The sequence below is a fragment of the Vigna angularis genome, chromosome 8 (assembly GCF_016808095.1).
Source record: "Vigna angularis cultivar LongXiaoDou No.4 chromosome 8, ASM1680809v1, whole genome shotgun sequence".
Taxonomy (NCBI): Eukaryota; Viridiplantae; Streptophyta; class Magnoliopsida; order Fabales; family Fabaceae; genus Vigna; species Vigna angularis.
Window position 1 is genome coordinate 11,968,968 of NC_068977.1, and position 26,135 is coordinate 11,995,102.

General features: G+C 36.5%; 2 protein-coding genes across 2 annotated transcripts; both read right to left on the reverse strand.

Moving 5' to 3' along the window:
- Window positions 1-1,703: 1,703 nt before the first annotated feature.
- On the reverse strand, window positions 1,704-8,108 carry LOC128193716 (uncharacterized). The gene is made up of 3 exons (XM_052867800.1): window positions 7,899-8,108; window positions 2,258-2,617; window positions 1,704-1,898 (listed from the first exon to the last, which is right to left on the reverse strand). Exons 1-3 carry the CDS (start codon window positions 8,106-8,108, stop codon window positions 1,704-1,706), a joined length of 765 nt encoding a protein of 254 aa, XP_052723760.1.
- Window positions 8,109-18,985: 10,877 nt separating this feature from the next.
- Window positions 18,986-25,312, reverse strand: LOC128193717 (uncharacterized). The gene is made up of 3 exons (XM_052867801.1): window positions 25,103-25,312; window positions 19,531-19,899; window positions 18,986-19,180 (listed from the first exon to the last, which is right to left on the reverse strand). Exons 1-3 carry the CDS (start codon window positions 25,310-25,312, stop codon window positions 18,986-18,988), a joined length of 774 nt encoding a protein of 257 aa, XP_052723761.1.
- Window positions 25,313-26,135: the final 823 nt, after the last annotated feature.

Below are 26,135 nucleotides of genomic sequence, written 5' to 3' on the forward strand. Positions count from 1 at the left end.
TTTTCATTAGCCGTTTTTGGTCTGATTTGTTCAAGTTCAATGGCACCTCTTACCATCCTCAAACGGATGCACAAACCGAAGTCATGAATCGTACCATTGAGCAATACGTAAGAGCTTTCGTCCACAACAAACCTAATAATTGGTTCAAATACCTTCCTTGGGCAGAATACCACTATAATACTTCAATCCATTTTGGGCCTAGCTTGACTCCATTTGAAGTGGTTTATGGCAAGCCACCTCCCTCTATACCAGCGTACATTGAAGGCACTTCTTCTAATGCAGGTTGCGACTAGGTGTTTACATCCCGTGAGGAGATTTTTTCACTCCTCAAAGCCAATTTGGTGAAGGCAAAAATCAAAATGAAGAAGCTTGCAGATTCGAAGCACAGGGATTTAAAATTTGAGGTTGGGACATGGGTTTATTTGAAACTTCAGCCATACAAACAAGTTTCAGTTTCTGAACACAAGTATCATAAACTAGCCAAGCGCTTCTATGGCCCTTATAAAGTGCTTGAACGTATTGGACTAGTCGCATATAAGATTGAGCTTCCGCCACAATCCAAGATACACAATGTATTTCACTGTTCTATGTTGAAGCGTCATGAAGGACCCTTTCCTCCAAGTATTGATCATCTTCCTCCTGAATCTGTGGAGAACAGCCCTCTTGTAACTTCATTGGCTGTTTTGGATTTTAAGACAGATCCTGTGGATGGTGTTCCCACTCTTTTTGCCTTGGTTTAGTGGAACAGGTTGTCTCCAAATGACACGTCGTGGGAAAAATGGCAGGAACTCAAATCATTGTATGACCTTGAGGACAAGGTCCTTGCTTGAGGGGGTGGTATTGTTATGCAAGGTCCTTCGGATGAGGGTGCTAGACCCAAAAGATTTGTGAAAAGACCAGCTGGGCGGTCTGATTTCATTCATCACTAATATATCCCATTTTAATTGTTTCTGTTGGTGCCGGATGTTCTAGAAGAAGTTAGTTATGGTTTTTGTAATTGTGTTATTTGACCTATATGCCACCTATCCTAGGGGAATCTTTGGAGTAACTATTTTAATTGTTGTATTGTGCTTTGGAAAGGGTAGAAAAATATATTTCATTCTCTTCTCTTAATTTTCTTAAGAGGTACCTGACCCCGAATTCAGGGATCCCTGTTTCATCTTATAACATTGGTTCTGGTTTGGGCTGTGTAGACCTGACATAAGGTTTCTTCTCTTGTTGCTTTTTGAATAAACTGCTCTTCGGGGCTCGCATAACTCGACTAGGATCACTTTCTAGTAGCTCTATCATCTTTGCCTTCTCAACTAGGGCTGGGAACTCCTTAATCTCCAAAGGCACAATCATCTTCATTAATTCGTGTCTCAACCCTCGCTCGAATCTCCGACATCTCCACTCTTCAGACATATTATGTGCGTAGAAACGGGCCAAGTACTCGAATCTATTAACATAAGCTTGTACTGTCATTTCCTTTTGCTGTAGAGTCAAAAATTCAGTCTCCCTTTCAATACTGGCACTGTTTGGAAAATACTTTTCCAAAAACTTGGTCTTAAAACTATTCCAAGAGATGGCTTCGCCACGAGCTCTCGTCAGTTGTTGCATTCCATCCCACCAATACTCTGCCTCATCTTCTAGGAGGAAAGATGCATATGCAAGCTTCTACTCCTCTAAGCAAGCCATCACTCGGAAAATCTTCTCATTTCCTATTAAGCTTTGTCTAGAGTGGCCTTTCCATTGAATTTCGGGGAATCATGTCTCAAGAAGTCATTTAAACCAGAATGATTCCTTGGCGCTTCAGCGACATGTTGTCGTTCCATCGCATTGAACATTCGGTCGACAGCTTGTGAAAACACATCAGCCTGAGGTGTTTGACTATGGTCGCTAGTTCGGTGTGCCATGTTCTTATAAACAAAACAAAAACACGTAACAGAATCACTAAAAACATTTACAAACAACTATTACAAATGTAGAGGTGCACAGTCAAAACTAGACGAGATCACTTTCCCAAGGCCCAAAGATGTTCGAAAACATAAGCTCTGATACAAAAAATGTAACATCTTTTTCTTTAACGTCACAAGTCAATAATAGGTCATCTTGCTCTAAGCGGAAATCTTAAAAGAACATTCCTATAAATTTTAGACTGAGGAAAATAAATCTCAGTCCATTACATCCAAATAAAAAGCATTTATTACAAACTTGTAACATTCAACTCAATAATTCAAATAAACAGAAAATGTTTGAAGTAAACTATCGTCTTTGCCTTCTCAACTAGGGCTGGGAACTCCGTAATCTCCAAAGGCACAATCATCTTCATTAATTCGTGTCTCAACCCTCGCTCGAATCTCCGACATCTCCACTCTTCAGACATATTATGTGCGTAGAAACGGGCCAAGTACTCGAATCTATTAACATAAGCTTGTACTGTCATTTCCTTTTGTTGTAGAGTCAAAAATTCAGTCTCCCTTTCAATCCTGGCACTGTTTGGAAAATACTTTTCCAAAAACCTGGTCTTAAAACTATTCCAAGAGATGGCTTCGCCACGAGCTCCCGTCAGTTGTTGCATTCCATCCCACCAATACTCAGCCTCATCTTCTAGGAGGAAAGATGCATATGCAAGCTTCTACTCCTCTGAGCAAGCCATCACTCGGGAAATCTTCTCATTTCCTATTCAGCTTTGTCTAGAGTGGCCTTTCCATTGAATTTCGGGGAATCATGTCTCAAGAAGTCATTTAAACCAGAATGATTCCTTGGCGCTTCAGCGACATGTTGTCGTTCCATCACATTGAACATTCGGTCGACAACTTGAGAAAACACATCAGCCTAAGGTGTTTGACTTTGGTCACTAGTCTGGTGTGCCATGTTCTTATAAACAAAACAAAAACACTTAATAGAATCACTAAAAACATTTACAAACAACTATTACAAATGTAGAGGTGCATAGTCAAAACTAGACGAGATCACTTTCCCAAGGCCCAAAGATGTTCGAAAACATAAGCTCTGATACAAAAAATGTAACATCTTTTTCTTTAACGTCACAAGTCAATAATAGGTCATCTTGCTCTAAGCGGAAATCTTAAAAGAACATTCCTATAAATTTTAGACTGAGGAAAATAAATCTCAGTCCATTACATCCAAATAAAAAGCATTTATTACAAACTTGTAACATTCAACTCAATAATTCAAATAAACAGAAAATGTTTGAAGTAAACTACCGTCTTTGCCTTCTCAACTAGGGCCGGGAACTCCTTAATCTCTAAAGGCACAATCATCTCCATTAATTCGTGTCTCAACCCTCGCTCGAAAATGTAACGCCTACAATAGGAGCCATAAGGGTAAGGGTAGAGCAAGAAACAACAAGTGCTTTAGCATCTAAGAGTGATCGAGAGAGTAAGGGCGTGAGTTGAGCGTGGGAGAGCGAAACAAGCTTGACGAAAGGGGAAGAAGATGAATTCAATAAGGAAGGAATGACCAAGGTATGGGGAGTTAATTTGTATTTGATTGTTTAAGTGTTTGGTAATCTGGAAAATTCTGGGTTTTCTTCTAGGCTATTGATTTGTAAATACTGTGTGGTTTTGGTTCGGATACAATATATGTGAAATTGGTAGAATGTGGTGGCTGGGATTTAATTGTCGCATATGTTGAAATTCGTATTTGGTGACTTAAGTTGTTTTCAGGTAGCATCGTGTGTGTGAAATTAGATTCTGAAAAGTAATATTGGTATGTTTTGGTTGACTGTTTAAATCTGTAAGTGCTGGAAATTTACATTTAATATTGTTTTGGGTTTCGATCGGAGTTAATCAAGCATTTACTGGTCTATGGATGGTTGTTTTGTAGTTATAGTTATTTTGTATGCCTTTAAAGTTGAATTAAAATGTATTTCAAATAGTGCTTGTTGAATATGACTATTTGGATGTATTAACATTCTGAAAACCTTGGTTTAATTCTGATTAGATATTAAATTGATAATGATGTTGTGAAACCTTTAATGAGTTTATCTTTGGATTTGTGTTCGTGAACTTTGTAATAGTTGGAATATATCATGTAGGTTCAGTTTGTAGAAAGTAATGCTTAAATATTATAAAGTTCTTTAATTAATTATGATTAGAAACTAGTCTAGTCAATTGAAATATTTTTGAACTATCTAGGCTTGAATTGTAATTAAGCATTATATTTGTGAAAGTGGGAATTATGTATTCTGAATGTGTGTCACTTTGTTTTAATCCATACGTTCGACTAATAAGATTGTACTAGGAATAAGAATCGATGTATTGTAGAATAGCTAATTGATTATGAATTCAAAGTGAATTGATGGTATCCTTTATAGTATCATAATAGTGATGGTTTTTGCTATAAAATAACTTATCCAAGTAATTAATAGCACCGGAAGTAATTGAGTACATATCTTAGTATCTTAATTTTGGTATGGGTAGTTAGATTGCTTGTTTGGATCTTGGTGTTATATATGTGTGTGTGTGTGTGTGTGTGTGTGTGTGTGTGTGTGTGTGTGTGTGTGTGTGTGTGTGTGTGTGTGTGTGTATGTGTGTGTGTGTGTGTGTGTGTGAATGTTGTTAGATGTTTAAGTTTAGGTTTTGATGTTTAACTCTAATCGATCTAATGTTTGATACTGTGAATGTTGTTAGATGTAATTGATTACTAACACTGTTTGTTTTTTTTTTGTTTTGCTTGACAAGAATTGTTTGATTCTATATGATGTGTTGTTTCTCTTAAAAAACCAGTTGCCACTAAATTGGATGTTTTATATGTATTCGAAATCTTCACTGTCTAGAATCAGTTGTTTTGAGTTTGGGAAACACTACAGGAAAAACAATTATTACCGGCGGAGTATTACCGAAGGCCTTTTGGCCTTCGGTAAATGTAGTTTACCGAAGGCTTTTCCGAAGGCTTATGTAGTAAGACTTTACCGAAGGATAATGGCCGTTTGTAATGGACACGAGTCATTACCGAAGGCAAACGACCGTCGGTAAGTGGATGGTGTATATGAAATTAGAAAGTGAGATATTTCCCTCCCCTCATTTCGCGAAAACTCCTTCTTCCCCAATATTCAGATTCTCTACCCTAACTCCCTTTACGAACTCACTTTGTGGCTTGTGCAGACTGCTTCCCGCCCTAACCACAATTGGGATACGCTTCTTCCCCACTCCTCCATTATAGGTGAAGTCTCCCATTCTCCCATCTCATTTTCTTTTCCTGTTACTCTTTTCGATTACGCGTCAGTGGTGGAACCTTTTTTCTTGTAGCGGTTTTGCAGTGTCCTAAGCTGAGGAAGGTGGTGGGTGGTTGAGTTGAAGGCTACCATTGTCGCAAGGAAATTGTAGGTGGGGTTCTTGGTGGGTGACGACGGGGTTCTGGTTGCATGACGACGGGGTTCTAGGTCCGTGACGACGACTAACATTGTCGCGAGGGAGGATATTCGACGAGGCGGCGTAGACGAGGCGGCGTAACCAGGGGAGTGTCGCTGCGTGACAAGGTCTTCCACTACCGCTTTAGAGGCTATTGAAGGGGCTACCGTCGAGGTAAGTTGTCATTTTGATTGATGAACTATAAAAGCAAAGAAGAATTTGTTCTAACTTTGTTCAATGTATGCTCTTAATTAGTTTGTGCAATATGATTTGTTATAGAACATGTCATTATTGTTTTGTGCAATGATGGTGTTGACTGTGTTTTGTTTCTTTTCTTTTCATTTGCGTTAGAATAGAAGATGTTTTGTTCGGTTGATTTTAACAATTGATATAGTGGATTGTTCTATTTTGGGTGGCAATGATGTTATAAGAGTTGTGTTCTGTTATGAAATTTACTCAGTTGTCTTGTTGAGTTATAACAATGCTCAACCCTGTCATATATTTTCCTTTAATGATGAGATTTTAAACTATAAATGGTTGTTACCACCAGATGCATGCTTAATATTTAATCTTGTTGTAATCAACTATCTATTAACAAGCACACACTCCTCCCTGTAGATAACACTATTTGGCACATTATGAGAGGTAATCAAAGGTTTGGCAAGTGATTAAATGAACAAAAACTAGAAAAAAGCCTTAGGGTGTTTTTGGGAGATGAAAGATACAATTTTTCTAAGTGAATTGTATAGGGGTTGATGTGAAAGTGATTAGATTAGAGAAGCAACAGTCCAACACTGATACTTTGAGGGGTCAGTTTCGTATTCACCTTTTTTGGTTTTTAGGTTTCGTCAATTATATGGGTCCATAAGAAGCAGGAATTGATTGTGATTTAACTCCAATACATCACATTGAGGTGATAACGTGTTGATTCTCATATCTGAACTCGTGTCTTTGGTTCAACACATAAATATAAAATACCACAAGCATTAGGAAGGAACATACTAATGACAGGTTTAAGCACTTAATTAATGTGTTCCTCCATGAACTTAATTAATTTTTTCCTCAATTCCAAAACCTTTTGACTAGGAACAAACTTCCCATGATTTGAGCGGCCTTGTACATCATTCCCATTCACAAACTCTTTTGAATATTCTCGTACATTTGCATCTGATTGTCAGGTGAGAAAGGGCCTCAACTATATTTTAATACTAATAATCTAGTAATATTTTTATCTTCCACTAGAGCAACACATTACATTTTAGATACAGTACATGAGAAGCCATAATGTTTACATGTTATAACTACCTAAGGGAGGATGGTGAGGAAGCACGAAATTTTGTCCAATAAATTCATTAAAAGTAAATTCGTCATCGTTAATAACCGTTTCAATTCAATTAAAAATTGCTAATGAAAGTCACCATGCCATATAACTTTCATTTAAATTTATTTCATAAAAGTTATTAAGATTCGTAACAATTTTGAATGAAAAATTTATCATATAACTTGTCAAATATGTGATGACAAGTGTGCATACTTCACACACAAACAAAAGAGACTTCTGAAAGTAGGTAAAGGGTCAGGTAGGTACCATAGGCTAGTTTTAAAGACAACAAAAACATTTACTTTTCTAAGATGTGACTTGTAAAGCTAATTTGGAAGGTGTAACTTACTAATTCCCCACACTCATACCACCCTAAATCGTCTTCAGTTCCTAACTTATTTCACTCCATTGATTGCAGTAACTTAGAAGTCAAAAAAATTTAAAGTGGTTAACTATTGATTTCATAAATGGAGTTTTGACTACATTGTAAATGTGTACATGACATGACTGAGTGACTATATAAGTTGCATGATTGCTAATGCCTTTTTTAGAAATAGCCATTTTAAAACTAAAGCAAGCTAATATCACTTGATTATGAAAACTGATAACAATTACTGAATCAGAGTAAAAAGCTACTGGTACACCTAAGAAGCCAACAAGCAATTCAATAAGCATAACTAGCGAAATACTCAAGATAACATTAAAATAAGTGCAAGAAGGACTTTATCAACTTTCATCAAATATTATTTTAATGTATCTTACATTTGAATTGCTACTGGATTTGTATAATAGGTATGTCGTGGCTACAGGGTTACTGTTCTTTTGTCTTATTTTAATCACTTTTGAATATGAGTAGGCATTGAGAGCTTTACTTTATGGTGCTAATAGTTACATATTTTGAATACAAATGCCGATGTGCATACACTATGAGAGATACACAGAGGTGAAAATGATAACAATGTGAGATACTGAAGTAATATTATGTGATAGAAAGGTTACATAAGAAAAGATGATAATGTGATATTGATAACTTAATAAATGTGTCATAAAGAAAGATATAAAAGATAAACATGAAGTTATTATACTGTTAAAATGTGTATGTATCATTGTTGATATTTAATATAGGTTGAGTATATGTATATATATATATATATATATATATATATATATATATATATATATATATATATATATATATATATATATATGTACACACATACCTGTAATCCAGTGGTGTCTTCACACTCTTTGTCATCAAGGCGATACTCATGCATTACCCAATCAGTTCTGATTCCTTGAGGAGCTCTGCCTCTATAGTACACCAAAGTCTTCTTCATGCCAATGGGTCTGCTTTGGCAGGAAACTTTCCTATCTTTTTGCAGTGGACTTCCAGTACCCTGCACGAGTTGCTCTATTTGTTCTAAACCCATTCGGGTATTTCCTATCCCGGGGTCCAAATAAGTACCACTATGGATCTCTACTGGGTAAAAATGATTTCTCTAACCATGCAAAAACAACAAAAAATGTTCCAAAATCAGTCTATCAGTTGAACAACTTTGCCTCACTGAAAATTTAGGCCATATACAATGCATCAGATTGATAGCCCTTGCCTAATAAGACTATTCATATATACAAAGAATGTTGGAGATCCCATTATGGATTAAATTAGTACAAACTTCATAAAAGTTATTTCATAAAAGATTACCAAATGCAGGAAGTTGAGTAATTAAGATTAGTCCAGAAAAATGTTTATACAGATTCTATGCACTCAAGTAAAGAAGATAACATGCAATGAGTAGATAGATAAAAGAAGGGGTTAAGGGAGTCCATTGTTGACGGATAATAAGTCTACAAGACTTTGTTTTCTTATTTGGATTTAGTGAAACTAGACATATGTATTCATAAGTAAACCACTATGCAACCAGAGGAAGAGAAGTGATAACAACTTGTCTGGTTTCATTGCTTTGGTAGAGATTAATTGATGTTTTCTTCATTCTCAAAGAAAAAATGTGAAAAAACTATGCTCTGTTTAGTATGTTCTGTAATCAATATTTGTTCTGTTTAATGTTACAGATGAAGGTGCAGTGGAAACCTGAACATGAAACATAGATACACAGAAATTTCCACATGAAAGCATCTCATCGGCTGTCAGAGATGTTTAGAGATGCCCGCAATGCAGGACAGCGCCCTTACTGGCTGGGTGAACAAATTTGGAACTCTTTACTGGCTCATTGGAATATAGTAGAGTTTCGCAATAAGTGTGCCAAAGCCTAGAGGAACAGAGCATCTGAAAAGGGTGGCACCCTACATACTGGTGGGTCGATAACCATTCATGAGCATGCCATTCGTATGGTATAATTTCATTACATAACTTTTTCTTTCATATATAAGTTATGTATTTTCTATTTCATATGTACACTTATAATTCTAAATTATGTTACAGGCACAAGCTCTGGGACGGGCGGTCCATGTTGATGAGGTCTTTGCACAGACTCATGTAAGGAAGGGCACTAATCAATTCGTTGATGAAAGATCTCGGAAGACTCATGTAAGCAAATAACACTATTACTATTACTAATTTTTCATTTATGTTATTCTATCATTCCCTAACATTGCTTTTAATGTTTCAACAGGAAGAATTTTCTACGAGACTTTCATAGGTTAGATCTGAACATGAGTCAGCTCCTACACCAGATGATGGCAGTAATGCAGAAGATGACATCCATAGGACACAATGCTGGATCGACATCGTTGGTGGGAAGAAAAAGGGACGAGTGTACGGTGCAGGACAACTTGCTGCAAACTATACAACATCTCGAGAGGAGGTACTCTGAAGCACCAACCTTCTTCTTCCACCACTACTCCTGACGAGGTCGTTCTCCGCCTCACGCAGGCACTGGAGCAACGTGACCAGGAAATCACTGATTTGAGAGCATAGTTTACAAACTTTAAGGCCCTGGTCATGAGAGTGTTGCCTGGTACTTCACAGGATGAATTCAATATCCCTCCGACCCAGCCACAACCCTCCTCGTCACCCGCTGTCCCTCAGCAGCCCACATCAGTCCAACCCTCATCAGTCCAACCCACACCAGTTCAGCCATCTATACAGGAGCAGGATGATGAAGATCATTCTGTTGATAACTATGTACATTATTAGTTTCATTTTGTTATTAGTTGTTATAGAAACATTTGGATATTACAACATTTGGAGTTTACATCATTTGGATGTTAGATCAATTGGATGATTTGGATGTTAGAACATCATTATGTTACATTGTTATATGTTTTAAATATAAATACATGTTCTATGGATTAATGGATGTTCTATGGATTTTGATCAATGATTGCATTATGCAGGTCTGTATGTGCTTGAAAACTGTTATGCAGGTTTGTTTGTGTTGTGAACAGTTTGGTTTCATAAGAAATACAATTGTGCATTAGCTTTTGCCCTTCGGAAATTATCGAAGGCTAGTGGCCCTCAGTAATTACCGAAGGCTTTTGGCCCTCGATAATTACCGAAGGACGGAAGCCTTCGGTAAATGTTAGCGATAAGAGATTTACCGAGGGCTCTTTGGCCGTCAATAAGCCGTCTGTAATTATCTTTTACCGACGGTTTTGGGCTGTTTCCGAGGACTTCTGACCTTCGGTAATGCCCTTCTTTTTTACAGTGAAATGTGATGAAAGGAATTAGAAAAGTAGCTTTGAATTCTACTGTTGAGCTGAGATATTTTTCATTCGTTTGCGGTGCAACCATTGTGGCTTTCAAATTGTCTACGTGGTTCAGCCATGGGAGTTGTAAAAAAAATAACTGTCTAGGCGGTGCAGTTTTGTTTCTAACAGACCATCCATTATACTTATTGTAAATATGGTGCAGTTTTAAAATCGCTACCAGTCAAGTTGTTGTTTTTTTTTGTTGTTTCTAGTTGCTGTTTGGATAAAAAAGGGTGTATAAACTGTTTGTTGTTTTTTCTGTTACTACAGTAGAAAATCTTGTTGTATTGAACTATTTTGATTATTGTTACTATACCAGAAACTTTACTGTTTTAACATTAAAATGCTGTAGAAAATTGTTTATTGTTTTGATTCCAATGCTGCAGAAAAATTATTTGTTGTTTGGGTTAAAATTGTTGCAGAAATTCTTTACTGTTTTGATTAAAATGATGAGAAATATTTTATTGCATTAATTTGATAAATCTTCTTTAATATATATATATATATATATATGTGGTATGTTGGTCACGATTGATATATTATGTTATATATATTATATTTAGTACGTTACATGTGGGTATAAAATATTATAATATAATATATATTATAAACTTATCATAAACTTTTCTTTTGGAATATTGAATATATATATATATATATTGGATAGCTTGTAATAAACTTCTTCGTTGGGGTTATTAGTATATTATATTAAGTATTGGATAATGGTGATGAATTAAAAGTATTAACTAGATGGCTGTAATAATTTAATTATAGTTAAATGTATGAACATGTGAATGTAAACTGTTTTGGGTTTCGGTTTGAGTGAAATCAATATTTTATTGGATTATGAAAGGTTGTTTTGTAGTTATAGTTAATTGGGTATGCATTTAAAAATTGAATTAAAATGTATTTGAAATGTTGGTGGTTGGGTATGTTAAATGGATGACTGACATTGTGTGGTGAATCTTAATGTTACATGTTTTAGTTTGATGAAACTAGGATGGTTGTCCTGTAAAACTTAAAATGCATACTCCATAAATACAATGTCTAGTAATAACGGGAAAACCTTGTATACTTTGCTTTTTGGAATTTCTAAGGGTTACTTTTCTGTTTTAAATATTATATATAATTATTTAAAGTCAACGTGGTTGTCTACGGTAAAGAGAAATGACAAAAGGAGAGGAATTCTCCCTGGTTTGTGCGAGAGTTTTTCGTGAGCTTTTTTGAGGTTGGATGTGCGAGGAGAGGAATTTTCCATGGTGGCGCGATCCATGGGTTGGTCCGTGAAGAAAAGAGAAGTCCAGTATTAGTTCAAAAAGCTTTTTTAGGTGTTAGGCATCGGTTAGAATATTAACCAAGGTCATATGGTGTGTGTATGTCTCGGGTTCACAGTGAACCGAGGTAGTAGATCAGGAATAAAAAATTTGTCAGATCAAAAGTCAAATCAGTAAAAATTTTGCAGGGTATTGTGCATCGATTTGAATTTTAACCGAGATCATATGGTGTATATGCATCGGTTCTCTTTGAACCGAGGCAGAAAAGTTCGTAAAAGGGACAGACACGAACACTCATTCAACATTAATTATATATCATATTTTTATTTTAAAATATAAAACAATTTGTGAAGAATCAACCATTAAATTAAAAATATATTTTTTACTAGATGTGTCATAAGGTAGAGAAACTTAAGGATATTTATGAAAAATTCTTCTAAAGAAAATGATACGACATAAACTTATGAAATAAGTGATTAAATTAATATAATCTGAAATATCATAGAAGTATTCAAGAAGAAATACAAGAATAAAAACATAAAATTTGTACCTACCAATAATGAGATATTAAGTTAGTTAAATTGTTGAGAGATACTCAAAATTATTTCAAAAGAAACAAAAAATTTCAAATAAAATAAAAATTAAGAATTAGGGAAAATAAATAATGTGAAATTAGAAAATATAACTACAAGACCTCAATAGAATATTAAAATTAATACAATTGTAGATATATTTCACATTTCACTAAAATAAAATATCCCATTGCTAACTTCAATCAACAAAATGTAAAAAAGAAAAATGTAATTAAAGGTATGTTTAGAGAAAAAGTGACTTGAAGATTTATAAATACTTGTTATATAAGAAATATGTCAAAATATTGAAAAATAATAAAATTCGTCAGTTGTTCGGGACTTGGGACCTGTGTATAATATGGTGTACACGATTAAATGAACTGTCAATCGATAGGGTACGACTGATCGAGGCAGACAACCGTTAAAGGTAGTTAAAGACTAATGAATAATGTAACTACAATTAATGAACGATTAGCTGGTATATTAACGGTCAATAATGATCAATTAATAGGTTTGATTATCAAAACTTCTATAAATATAGGTTTGATATGGAGGTAAAGATATTTTTGAACATAATTCAATTCATTAAGACCTTCTTGAAAAACAAATCTGACTTGACTCTTAGAGTGTCTTCTGCAGCATAACCAAAACACGTATTAATCTGTTGAGGATTTCATTTAAGAAAAGAATATTTCTCAAAAATTGAATTACTATGAAGATCATATTCTCACTTTTCATGATTATACTTCTTTCTATTGGAATTGGTACGTATAGAGTTTTTTTTTTCATCTGTTTCTGTTATCATCTTTTACTTTCTTTTTCGGAAAACAACTCTATATTTCAAGTAGTTAATGGATGATAGTACAAATATTAAACCTACATCACTAAAAGCAATGGGCTAATTTTTTGGATTCAAATTGCACTTTCTGACAATAAAAAAATTTATATTTAGCAATTAAAATAATTGACAGAAATATAGCTATCAAAAATATGTTTTTAATGATTTATAAATAATCGCTGATATTTTTGTTAAAATAAATAAACAGGAATTGACAGTTAACGTTATTAGTTATAACAATATACATTGGGTAGTTATTAAATGTATGCTTTATTAACAGGTTGAAGCATCGGAAATATTCATATAATTCGTTATTAACAGGTTGAACCATCGCAAATATTCATATAACTCACAAATCAAGTTGAGTGTTATGCAAGGTCCTTTGGATGAGGGTGCTAGACCCAAAAGATTGGTGAAAAGACCACTTGGGCGGTCTAATTTCATTCATCACTAATATATCCCATTTTAATTGTTTTTGTTGGTGCCGGATGTTCTAGAAGAAGTTAGTTATGGTTTTTGTTATTATGTTATTTGGCCTGTGTGCCACCTATCCTAGGAAAATCTTTGGAGTAACTATTTTAATTGTTGTATTGTGCTTTGCAAAGGGCAGAAAAATATATTTCTTTCTCTTCTCTTAATTTTCTTAGGAGGTACCTGACCTCGAATTCAGGGTTCTCTATTTCATCTTATAACATTTGGTGCTCTCGTTCTCTTCCATGGCAGACAACACGCGCCTTAAAACCCTTTTCGATAAGCTTGATGAAATGCTCTCACAGATGTCAATCTTTTCCACCCAAATGACCGATATGCACACTCGTTATTTTCACTTGGAATCCCCTTCATCCCCTCCCCCATTCCATTCCATTGAAAACACACCTTCACAACGTCATTTCTTGAAACTGGATGTACCCCGTTTTGACAGTACTGATCCTGTTGGCTGGATTTTTAAGATCACCCAATTTTTTCACTATCATAACACACCTGAAGAGGAACGTATCACTGTTGCATCTTTCTATCTTGATGGGGCAGCTTTGGCATGGTTTCAATGGATGTACCGTAACGGCCAAATTCTTTCCTAGACTCATTTGCTGCAAGCTCTCAAGGCCAGATTTGCTCCCACCGCATTTGAAGATCCAAGGGGTAAGCTCTTTAAGCTTTCTCAGACATCCTCTGTTTCTGCTTACCTCAATGAATTTGAGGCCATGGAAAATCGCGTGACTGGGTTGTCACCGCCTTTCCTATTGAGGTGTTTCCTCTCCGGCCTCAAGTCGGAAATCCACCGTGAGGTTGTGGCTCAACAACCATAGACGTTGTCACTAGCAGTGGGTTTGGCTCGGTTGCAGGAAGAGAAATTATGGGATCTTTCTAGGGTTCAACGTGTTAAACCACTCTCATCCTGGCCATCTTCATCTCCTACGCACATTGTTCTCACTCTTATACAGCAACCACCACCGAAACCTCTTCCTCCCATATTGCCTTCTCCATCTCCAAAAACTCGTTATCATCAGTTAACGGACACAGAGATGGTGGAGCGTCGTGAGAAGGGGCTTTGCTTTAATTGTGATCAGAAATACTCACGATCTCATCGATGCCTAGCTCGATTCCTTCTTCTTATTGTTGAAGAGGATGATTCCGCGGGTGGGTTGGCCTCAGATCCAACGAGTTTTAATCCTGAACCGCGAATGGATGAACAACCGATATAACCCATGGATTTATTGGACTTACCAGCTCAAATTAGTTTACACGATTTGTCTGGCGCCGGAGCCCGAGAAACCCTCCGTCTCACAGGTCATATTGGCCAGAACCCGATCCGTGTGTTGGTAGATGGGGGTAGCACCCATAATTTCATTCAAAAGGAAGTGGCAATTCGTTTGGGCCTGGCCCAATCCCCCACCATATTTCTCAGAGTACTAGTTGGGAGTGGCGAAGAGTTGGCCTATACTACATTGTGTTCTACAGTAGAGTTGTTAATTCAGGGGCATTCTTTTCACATCGATTTGTATGTGCTGGATATAGGGGGATCTGTTGTAGTCCTTTGGGCCCAATGGTTAAAGCAATTAGGGCCCATATTAATGGATTATCAAGCACTCACTATGAAATTTGTTTTTAATCAATCTATCATAGAACTTAGATGAGATTTTGGGCCACAACCCACTTCCATTTCCTTGCATCAGCTTAGATGTGTTGCTCATTTAGATCCAACGGCCCAACTTTTCTCTTTAGTCGTTCGGCCAGCTTCTACACACTACTCTCTTCTTGCCCATTCTGATCCCATGGTACAACAATTACTCACTTCATTCTCCTCCTTATTTTCTGAGCCAACATCTCTGCCCCCATCACGTGGAACTTATCATGCCATTCCCATTTTCCCTAATTATCATCCTGTCAATGTCCGACCTTACAAGTATCCTCACTCTCAAAAATTGGAAATAGAAAAGAAGGTTTCCAAAATGCTTGCATCAGGGTGGATACAACCAAGTTCAAGTCTGTTATCTTCCCCAGTTCTACTCTTGAAAAAGAAGGACGACTCGTGGCGGATGTGCATGGATTATCGCGCCTTGAATGCCATCACCGTCAAGGACCGATTCCCACTTCCCACTGTCGATGAGTTGTTGGATGAGCTGGGATCTACACGCTGTTTTTTGAAATTAGATCTCACCTCCAGGTTCCATCAAATTCAACTCCAACCCACTGATGTCCACAAACTAGCTTTTTGAGCACACGACGATCATTATGAGTATTGTGTAATGTCCTTCGGCTCTTGCAACGCTCTAACAACATTCCAATATACTATGAACGACATCTTCTGGCCCTTGTTACGCAAGACTGTTATTGTATTTTTTGACGATATCTTGGTCTTCAGCACTGATTTTGCCCCGCATTTGTCACATCTTCATCAGGTATTTGAGATACTTGAACGTAATCAGTTCTATTTGCAACCTTTGAAGTGTTCCTTTTTCCAATCAGAGATCGCCTATTTGGGGTACATTGTAGCTGAAGGGGGTGTGTCTCCAAACCCTGCAAAAATCTGAGTTATGGTTCAATGGCCAACTTGGGTTTTATCGCAAGTTCGTACATGGTTATGCGGCAATTGCCCAACCTTTGACAGACCTTCTTAAGAAAGGGAATTTCACATGGTCTTCCACAACTCAACAAGCATTTGATACATTGAAATCCGCTATGACTAGTACTATTGTTTTGTCATTGTCTGATTTCTCTAAAACATTCTATGTGCAAACTGATGCCTCTGGATTGGCGATGGATGCAGTATTAACTCAAGACAATCATCTGATTGCCTATTTCAGTAAAGTGTTCTACCCTTGTTTATTCAAGTCCTCTGCTTATGTTCGGGAGCTTCATGCCATTACGAGTGCAGTGAAACAGTGGCGTCAATACTTGTTGGGCCATTTCTTTATCATCCAGACTTATCAGAGGAGCTTGAAAGAGATATTGACTCAGGTTATTCATACCCCAGAACAACAAAATTATCTTGTTAAGTTACTCGGTTATGATTATGAAATTCAGTACATACTGGTGAAGCTGAACATAGTGACAGATGCCCTTTCACGATCTGATTGCCTTACTCAAGGTGAGATGCACATGCTCACTATCCCTCAATTTGTGTTTATGCATGATTTAAAAGAATCACAGTTACTTGACCCAGATTGCATCCTCATGAGGGATAAATATCTCTCGGATCCTTCTTCGTAAAATCATTTCAATTGAAATGGTGAATTGCTTATTTATCGTGGAAAAATTTGGCTCAGCGACAAGTCCAAATTCATTTCTTTGTTGTTAAGAGAGTTCCATGAAACACCTATTGGAGGCCATGCTGGGTCAGCAAAACTCTGAAATGGCTGAATGCAAATTTTTATTAGGAGTCTATGGCTCAGGACGTTAAGTCATTTGTATCTTAGTGCAATGTTTATCAACAAACTAAGTATAGTACTAAGCGTCCCGGAGGTCTTCTACATTTGTTACCCCTCCCGACGGGTGTTTGGGAAGACATTTCTCTAGATTTTGTAACTGGTCTCCCTCCTTCTAATGGTTACACTGTGTTATTGGTGGTAGTGGATCGCTTATCAAAGGATGTCCATTTGGGCACTGTACATTCAGGCTTCAAAGCTTATAAGGTAGTAGAGTTGTTTGTCAATTTCGTTTGCAAACACCACAGGATGCCAAAGAGTATCGTTTCGGATAGAGATCCGGTTTTCATTAGCCGTTTTTGGTCTGATTTGTTCAAGTTCAATGGCACCTCTTACCATCCTCAAACGGATGCACAAACCGAAGTCATGAATCGTACCATTGAGCAATACGTAAGAGCTTTCGTCCACAACAAACCTAATAATTGGTTCAAATACCTTCCTTGGGCAGAATACCACTATAATACTTCAATCCATTTTGGGCCTAGCTTGACTCCATTTGAAGTGGTTTATGGCAAGCCACCTCCCTCTATACCAGCGTACATTGAAGGCACTTCTTCTAATGCAGGTTGCGACTAGGTGTTTACATCCCGTGAGGAGATTTTTTCACTCCTCAAAGCCAATTTGGTGAAGGCAAAAATCAAAATGAAGAAGCTTGCAGATTCGAAGCACAGGGATTTAAAATTTGAGGTTGGGACATGGGTTTATTTGAAACTTCAGCCATACAAACAAGTTTCAGTTTCTGAACACAAGTATCATAAACTAGCCAAGCGCTTCTATGGCCCTTATAAACTGCTTGAACGTATTGGACTAGTCGCATATAAGATTGAGCTTCCGCCACAATCCAAGATACACAATGTATTTCACTGTTCTATGTTGAAGCGTCATGAAGGACCCTTTCCTCCAAGTATTGATCATCTTCCTCCTGAATCTGTGGAGAACAGCCCTCTTGTAACTTCATTGGCTGTTTTGGATTTTAAGACAGATCCTGTGGATGGTGTTCCCACTCTTTTTGCCTTGGTTTAGTGGAACAGGTTGTCTCCAAATGACACGTCGTGGGAAAAATGGCAGGAACTCAAATCATTGTATGACCTTGAGGACAAGGTCCTTGCTTGAGGGGGTGGTATTGTTATGCAAGGTCCTTCGGATGAGGGTGCTAGACCCAAAAGATTTGTGAAAAGACCAGCTGGGCGGTCTGATTTCATTCATCACTAATATATCCCATTTTAATTGTTTCTGTTGGTGCCGGATGTTCTAGAAGAAGTTAGTTATGGTTTTTGTAATTGTGTTATTTGACCTATATGCCACCTATCCTAGGGGAATCTTTGGAGTAACTATTTTAATTGTTGTATTGTGCTTTGGAAAGGGTAGAAAAATATATTTCATTCTCTTCTCTTAATTTTCTTAAGAGGTACCTGACCCCGAATTCAGGGATCCCTGTTTCATCTTATAACATTGGTTCTGGTTTGGGCTGTGTAGACCTGACATAAGGTTTCTTCTCTTGTTGCTTTTTGAATAAACTGCTCTTCGGGGCTCGCATAACTCGACTAGGATCACTTTCTAGTAGCTCTATCATCTTTGCCTTCTCAACTAGGGCTGGGAACTCCTTAATCTCCAAAGGCACAATCATCTTCATTAATTCGTGTCTCAACCCTCGCTCGAATCTCCGACATCTCCACTCTTCAGACATATTATGTGCGTAGAAACGGGCCAAGTACTCGAATCTATTAACATAAGCTTGTACTGTCATTTCCTTTTGCTGTAGAGTCAAAAATTCAGTCTCCCTTTCAATACTGGCACTGTTTGGAAAATACTTTTCCAAAAACTTGGTCTTAAAACTATTCCAAGAGATGGCTTCGCCACGAGCTCTCGTCAGTTGTTGCATTCCATCCCACCAATACTCTGCCTCATCTTCTAGGAGGAAAGATGCATATGCAAGCTTCTACTCCTCTAAGCAAGCCATCACTCGGAAAATCTTCTCATTTCCTATTAAGCTTTGTCTAGAGTGGCCTTTCCATTGAATTTCGGGGAATCATGTCTCAAGAAGTCATTTAAACCAGAATGATTCCTTGGCGCTTCAGCGACATGTTGTCGTTCCATCGCATTGAACATTCGGTCGACAGCTTGTGAAAACACATCAGCCTGAGGTGTTTGACTATGGTCGCTAGTTCGGTGTGCCATGTTCTTATAAACAAAACAAAAACACGTAACAGAATCACTAAAAACATTTACAAACAACTATTACAAATGTAGAGGTGCACAGTCAAAACTAGACGAGATCACTTTCCCAAGGCCCAAAGATGTTCGAAAACATAAGCTCTGATACAAAAAATGTAACATCTTTTTCTTTAACGTCACAAGTCAATAATAGGTCATCTTGCTCTAAGCGGAAATCTTAAAAGAACATTCCTATAAATTTTAGACTGAGGAAAATAAATCTCAGTCCATTACATCCAAATAAAAAGCATTTATTACAAACTTGTAACATTCAACTCAATAATTCAAATAAACAGAAAATGTTTGAAGTAAACTACCGTCTTTGCCTTCTCAACTAGGGCTGGGAACTCCGTAATCTCCAAAGGCACAATCATCTTCATTAATTCGTGTCTCAACCCTCGCTCGAATCTCCGACATCTCCACTCTTCAGACATATTATGTGCGTAGAAACGGGCCAAGTACTCGAATCTATTAACATAAGCTTGTACTGTCATTTCCTTTTGTTGTAGAGTCAAAAATTCAGTCTCCCTTTCAATCCTGGCACTGTTTGGAAAATACTTTTCCAAAAACCTGGTCTTAAAACTATTCCAAGAGATGGCTTCGCCACGAGCTCCCGTCAGTTGTTGCATTCCATCCCACCAATACTCAGCCTCATCTTCTAGGAGGAAAGATGCATATGCAAGCTTCTACTCCTCTGAGCAAGCCATCACTCGGGAAATCTTCTCATTTCCTATTCAGCTTTGTCTAGAGTGGCCTTTCCATTGAATTTCGGGGAATCATGTCTCAAGAAGTCATTTAAACCAGAATGATTCCTTGGCGCTTCAGCGACATGTTGTCGTTCCATCACATTGAACATTCGGTCGACAACTTGAGAAAACACATCAGCCTAAGGTGTTTGACTTTGGTCACTAGTCTGGTGTGCCATGTTCTTATAAACAAAACAAAAACACTTAATAGAATCACTAAAAACATTTACAAACAACTATTACAAATGTAGAGGTGCATAGTCAAAACTAGACGAGATCACTTTCCCAAGGCCCAAAGATGTTCGAAAACATAAGCTCTGATACAAAAAATGTAACATCTTTTTCTTTAACGTCACAAGTCAATAATAGGTCATCTTGCTCTAAGCGGAAATCTTAAAAGAACATTCCTATAAATTTTAGACTGAGGAAAATAAATCTCAGTCCATTACATCCAAATAAAAAGCATTTATTACAAACTTGTAACATTCAACTCAATAATTCAAATAAACAGAAAATGTTTGAAGTAAACTACCGTCTTTGCCTTCTCAACTAGGGCCGGGAACTCCTTAATCTCTAAAGGCACAATCATCTCCATTAATTCGTGTCTCAACCCTCGCTCGAAAATGTAACGCCTACAATAGGAGCCATAAGGGTAAGGGTAGAGCAAGAAACAACAAGTGCTTTAGCATCTAAGAGTGATCGAGAGAGTAAGGGCGTGAGTTGAGCGTGGGAGAGCGAAACAAGCTTGACGAAAGGGGAAGAAGATGAATTCAATAAGGAAGGAATGACCAAGGTATGGGGAGTTAATTTGTATTTGATTGTTTAAGTGTTTGGTAATCTGGAAAATTCTGGGTTTTCTTCTAGGCTATTGATTTGTAAATACTGTGTGGTTTTGGTTCGGATACAATATATGTGAAATTGGTAGAATGTGGTGGCTGGGATTTAATTGTCGCATATGTTGAAATTCGTATTTGGTGACTTAAGTTGTTTTCAGGTAGCATCGTGTGTGTGAAATTAGATTCTGAAAAGTAATATTGGTATGTTTTGGTTGACTGTTTAAATCTGTAAGTGCTGGAAATTTACATTTAATATTGTTTTGGGTTTCGATCGGAGTTAATCAAGCATTTACTGGTCTATGGATGGTTGTTTTGTAGTTATAGTTATTTTGTATGCCTTTAAAGTTGAATTAAAATGTATTTCAAATAGTGCTTGTTGAATATGACTATTTGGATGTATTAACATTCTGAAAACCTTGGTTTAATTCTGATTAGATATTAAATTGATAATGATGTTGTGAAACCTTTAATGAGTTTATCTTTGGATTTGTGTTCGTGAACTTTGTAATAGTTGGAATATATCATGTAGGTTCAGTTTGTAGAAAGTAATGCTTAAATATTATAAAGTTCTTTAATTAATTATGATTAGAAACTAGTCTAGTCAATTGAAATATTTTTGAACTATCTAGGCTTGAATTGTAATTAAGCATTATATTTGTGAAAGTGGGAATTATGTATTCTGAATGTGTGTCACTTTGTTTTAATCCATACGTTCGACTAATAAGATTGTACTAGGAATAAGAATCGATGTATTGTAGAATAGCTAATTGATTATGAATTCAAAGTGAATTGATGGTATCCTTTATAATATCATAATAGTGATGGTTTTTGCTATAAAATAACTTATCCAAGTAATTAATAGCACCGGAAGTAATTGAGTACATATCTTAGTATCTTAATTTTGGTATGGGTAGTTAGATTGCTTGTTTGGATCTTGGTGTTATATGTGTGTGTGTGTGTGTGTGTGTGTGTGTGTGTGTGTGTGTGTGTGTGTATGTGTGTGTGTGTGTGTGTGTGTGAATGTTGTTAGATGTTTAAGTTTAGGTTTTGATGTTTAACTCTAATCGATCTAATGTTTGATACTGTGAATGTTGTTAGATGTAATTGATTACTAACACTGTTTGTTTTTTTTTTGTTTTGCTTGACAAGAATTGTTTGATTCTATATGATGTGTTGTTTCTCTTAAAAAACCAGTTGCCACTAAATTGGATGTTTTATATGTATTCGAAATCTTCACTGTCTAGAATCAGTTGTTTTGAGTTTGGGAAACACTACAGGAAAAACAATTATTACCGGCGGAGTATTACCGAAGGCCTTTTGGCCTTCGGTAAATGTAGTTTACCGAAGGCTTTTCCGAAGGCTTGTGTAGTAAGACTTTACCGAAGGATAATGGCCGTTTGTAATGGACACGAGTCATTACCGAAGGCAAACGACCGTCGGTAAGTGGATGGTGTATATGAAATTAGAAAGTGAGATATTTCCCTCCCCTCATTTCGCGAAAACTCCTTCTTCCCCAATATTCAGATTCTCTACCCTAACTCCCTTTACGAACTCACTTTGTGGCTTGTGCAGACTGCTTCCCGCCCTAACCACAATTGGGATACGCTTCTTCCCCACTCCTCCATTATAGGTGAAGTCTCCCATTCTCCCATCTCATTTTCTTTTCCTGTTACTCTTTTCGATTACGCGTCAGTGGTGGAACCTTTTTTCTTGTAGCGGTTTTGCAGTGTCCTAAGCTGAGGAAGGTGGTGGGTGGTTGAGTTGAAGGCTACCATTGTCGCAAGGAAATTGTAGGTGGGGTTCTTGGTGGGTGACGACGGGGTTCTGGTTGCATGACGACGGGGTTCTAGGTCCGTGACGACGACTAACATTGTCGCGAGGGAGGATATTCGACGAGGCGGCGTAGACGAGGCGGCGTAACCAGGGGAGTGTCGCTGCGTGACAAGGTCTTCCACTACCGCTTTAGAGGCTATTGAAGGGGCTACCGTCGAGGTAAGTTGTCATTTTGATTGATGAACTATAAAAGCAAAGAAGAATTTGTTCTAACTTTGTTCAATGTATGCTCTTAATTAGTTTGTGCAATATGATTTGTTATAGAACATGTCATTATTGTTTTGTGCAATGATGGTGTTGACTGTGTTTTGTTTCTTTTCTTTTCATTTGCGTTAGAATAGAAGATGTTTTGTTCGGTTGATTTTAACAATTGATATAGTGGATTGTTCTATTTTGGGTGGCAATGATGTTATAAGAGTTGTGTTCTGTTATGAAATTTACTCAGTTGTCTTGTTGAGTTATAACAATGCTCAACCCTGTCATATATTTTCCTTTAATGATGAGATTTTAAACTATAAATGGTTGTTACCACCAGATGCATGCTTAATATTTAATCTTGTTGTAATCAACTATCTATTAACAAGCACACACTCCTCCCTGTAGATAACACTATTTGGCACATTATGAGAGGTAATCAAAGGTTTGGCAAGTGATTAAATGAACAAAAACTAGAAAAAAGCCTTAGGGTGTTTTTGGGAGATGAAAGATACAATTTTTCTAAGTGAATTGTATAGGGGTTGATGTGAAAGTGATTAGATTAGAGAAGCAACAGTCCAACACTGATACTTTGAGGGGTCAGTTTCGTATTCACCTTTTTTGGTTTTTAGGTTTCGTCAATTATATGGGTCCATAAGAAGCAGGAATTGATTGTGATTTAACTCCAATACATCACATTGAGGTGATAACGTGTTGATTCTCATATCTGAACTCGTGTCTTTGGTTCAACACATAAATATAAAATACCACAAGCATTAGGAAGGAACATACTAATGACAGGTTTAAGCACTTAATTAATGTGTTCCTCCATGAACTTAATTAATTTTTTCCTCAATTCCAAAACCTTTTGACTAGGAACAAACTTCCCATGATTTGAGCGGCCTTGTACATCATTCCCATTCACAAACTCTTTTGAATATTCTCGTACATTTGCATCTGATTGTCAGGTGAGAAAGGGCCTCAACTATATTTTAATACTAATAATCTAGTAATATTTTTATCTTCCACTAGAGCAACACATTACATTTTAGATACAGTACATGAGAAGCCATAATGTTTACATGTTATAACTACCTAAGGGAGGATGGTGAGGAAGCACGAAATTTTGTCCAATAAATTCATTAAAAGTAAATTCGTCATCGTTAATAACCGTTTCAATTCAATTAAAAATTGCTAATGAAAGTCACCATGCCATATAACTTTCATTTAAATTTATTTCATAAAAGTTATTAAGATTCGTAACAATTTTGAATGAAAAATTTATCATATAACTTGTCAAATATGTGATGACAAGTGTGCATACTTCACACACAAACAAAAGAGACTTCTGAAAGTAGGTAAAGGGTCAGGTAGGTACCATAGGCTAGTTTTAAAGACAACAAAAACATTTACTTTTCTAAGATGTGACTTGTAAAGCTAATTTGGAAGGTGTAACTTACTAATTCCCCACACTCATACCACCCTAAATCGTCTTCAGTTCCTAACTTATTTCACTCCATTGATTGCAGTAACTTAGAAGTCAAAAAAATTTAAAGTGGTTAACTATTGATTTCATAAATGGAGTTTTGACTACATTGTAAATGTGTACATGACATGACTGAGTGACTATATAAGTTGCATGATTGCTAATGCCTTTTTTAGAAATAGCCATTTTAAAACTAAAGCAAGCTAATATCACTTGATTATGAAAACTGATAACAATTACTGAATCAGAGTAAAAAGCTACTGGTACACCTAAGAAGCCAACAAGCAATTCAATAAGCATAACTAGCGAAATACTCAAGATAACATTAAAATAAGTGCAAGAAGGACTTTATCAACTTTCATCAAATATTATTTTAATGTATCTTACATTTGAATTGCTACTGGATTTGTATAATAGGTATGTCGTGGCTACAGGGTTACTGTTCTTTTGTCTTATTTTAATCACTTTTGAATATGAGTAGGCATTGAGAGCTTTACTTTATGGTGCTAATAGTTACATATTTTGAATACAAATGCCGATGTGCATACACTATGAGAGATACACAGAGGTGAAAATGATAACAATGTGAGATACTGAAATAATATTATGTGATAGAAAGGTTACATAAGAAAAGATGATAATGTGATATTGATAACTTAATAAATGTGTCATAAAGAAAGATATAAAAGATAAACATGAAGTTATTATACTGTTAAAATGTGTATGTATCATTGTTGATATTTAATATAGGTTGAATATATGTATATATATATATATATATGTACACACATACCTGTAATCCAGTGGTGTCTTCACACTCTTTGTCATCAAGGCGATACTCATGCATTACCCAATCAGTTCTGATTCCTTGAGGAGCTCGGCCTCTATAGTACACCAAAGTCTTCTTCATGCCAATGGGTCTGCTTTGGCAGGAAACTTTCCTATCTTTTTGCAGTGGACTTCCAGTACCCTGCACGAGTTGCTCTATTTGTTCTAAACCCATTCGGGTATTTCCTATCCCGGGGTCCAAATAAGTACCACTATGGATCTCTACTGGGTAAAAATGATTTCTCTAACCATGCAAAAACAACAAAAAATGTTCCAAAATCAGTCTATCAGTTGAACAACTTTGCCTCACTGAAAATTTAGGCCATATACAATGCATCAGATTGATAGCCCTTGCCTAATAAGACTATTCATATATACAAAGAATGTTGGAGATCCCATTATGGATTAAATTAGTACAAACTTCATAAAAGTTATTTCATAAAAGATTACCAAATGCAGGAAGTTGAGTAATTAAGATTAGTCCAGAAAAATGTTTATACAGATTCTATGCACTCAAGTAAAGAAGATAACATGCAATGAGTAGATAGATAAAAGAAGGGGTTAAGGGAGTCCATTGTTGACGGATAATAAGTCTACAAGACTTTGTTTTCTTATTTGGATTTAGTGAAACTAGACATATGTATTCATAAGTAAACCACTATGCAACCAGAGGAAGAGAAGTGATAACAACTTGTCTGGTTTCATTGCTTTGGTAGAGATTAATTGATGTTTTCTTCATTCTCAAAGAAAAAATGTGAAAAAACTATGCTCTGTTTAGTATGTTCTGTAATCAATATTTGTTCTGTTTAATGTTACAGATGAAGGTGCAGTGGAAACCTGAACATGAAACATAGATACACAGAAATTTCCACATGAAAGCATCTCATCGGCTGTCAGAGATGTTTAGAGATGCCCGCAATGCAGGACAGCGCCCTTACTGGCTGGGTGAACAAATTTGGAACTCTTTACTGGCTCATTGGAATATAGTAGAGTTTCGC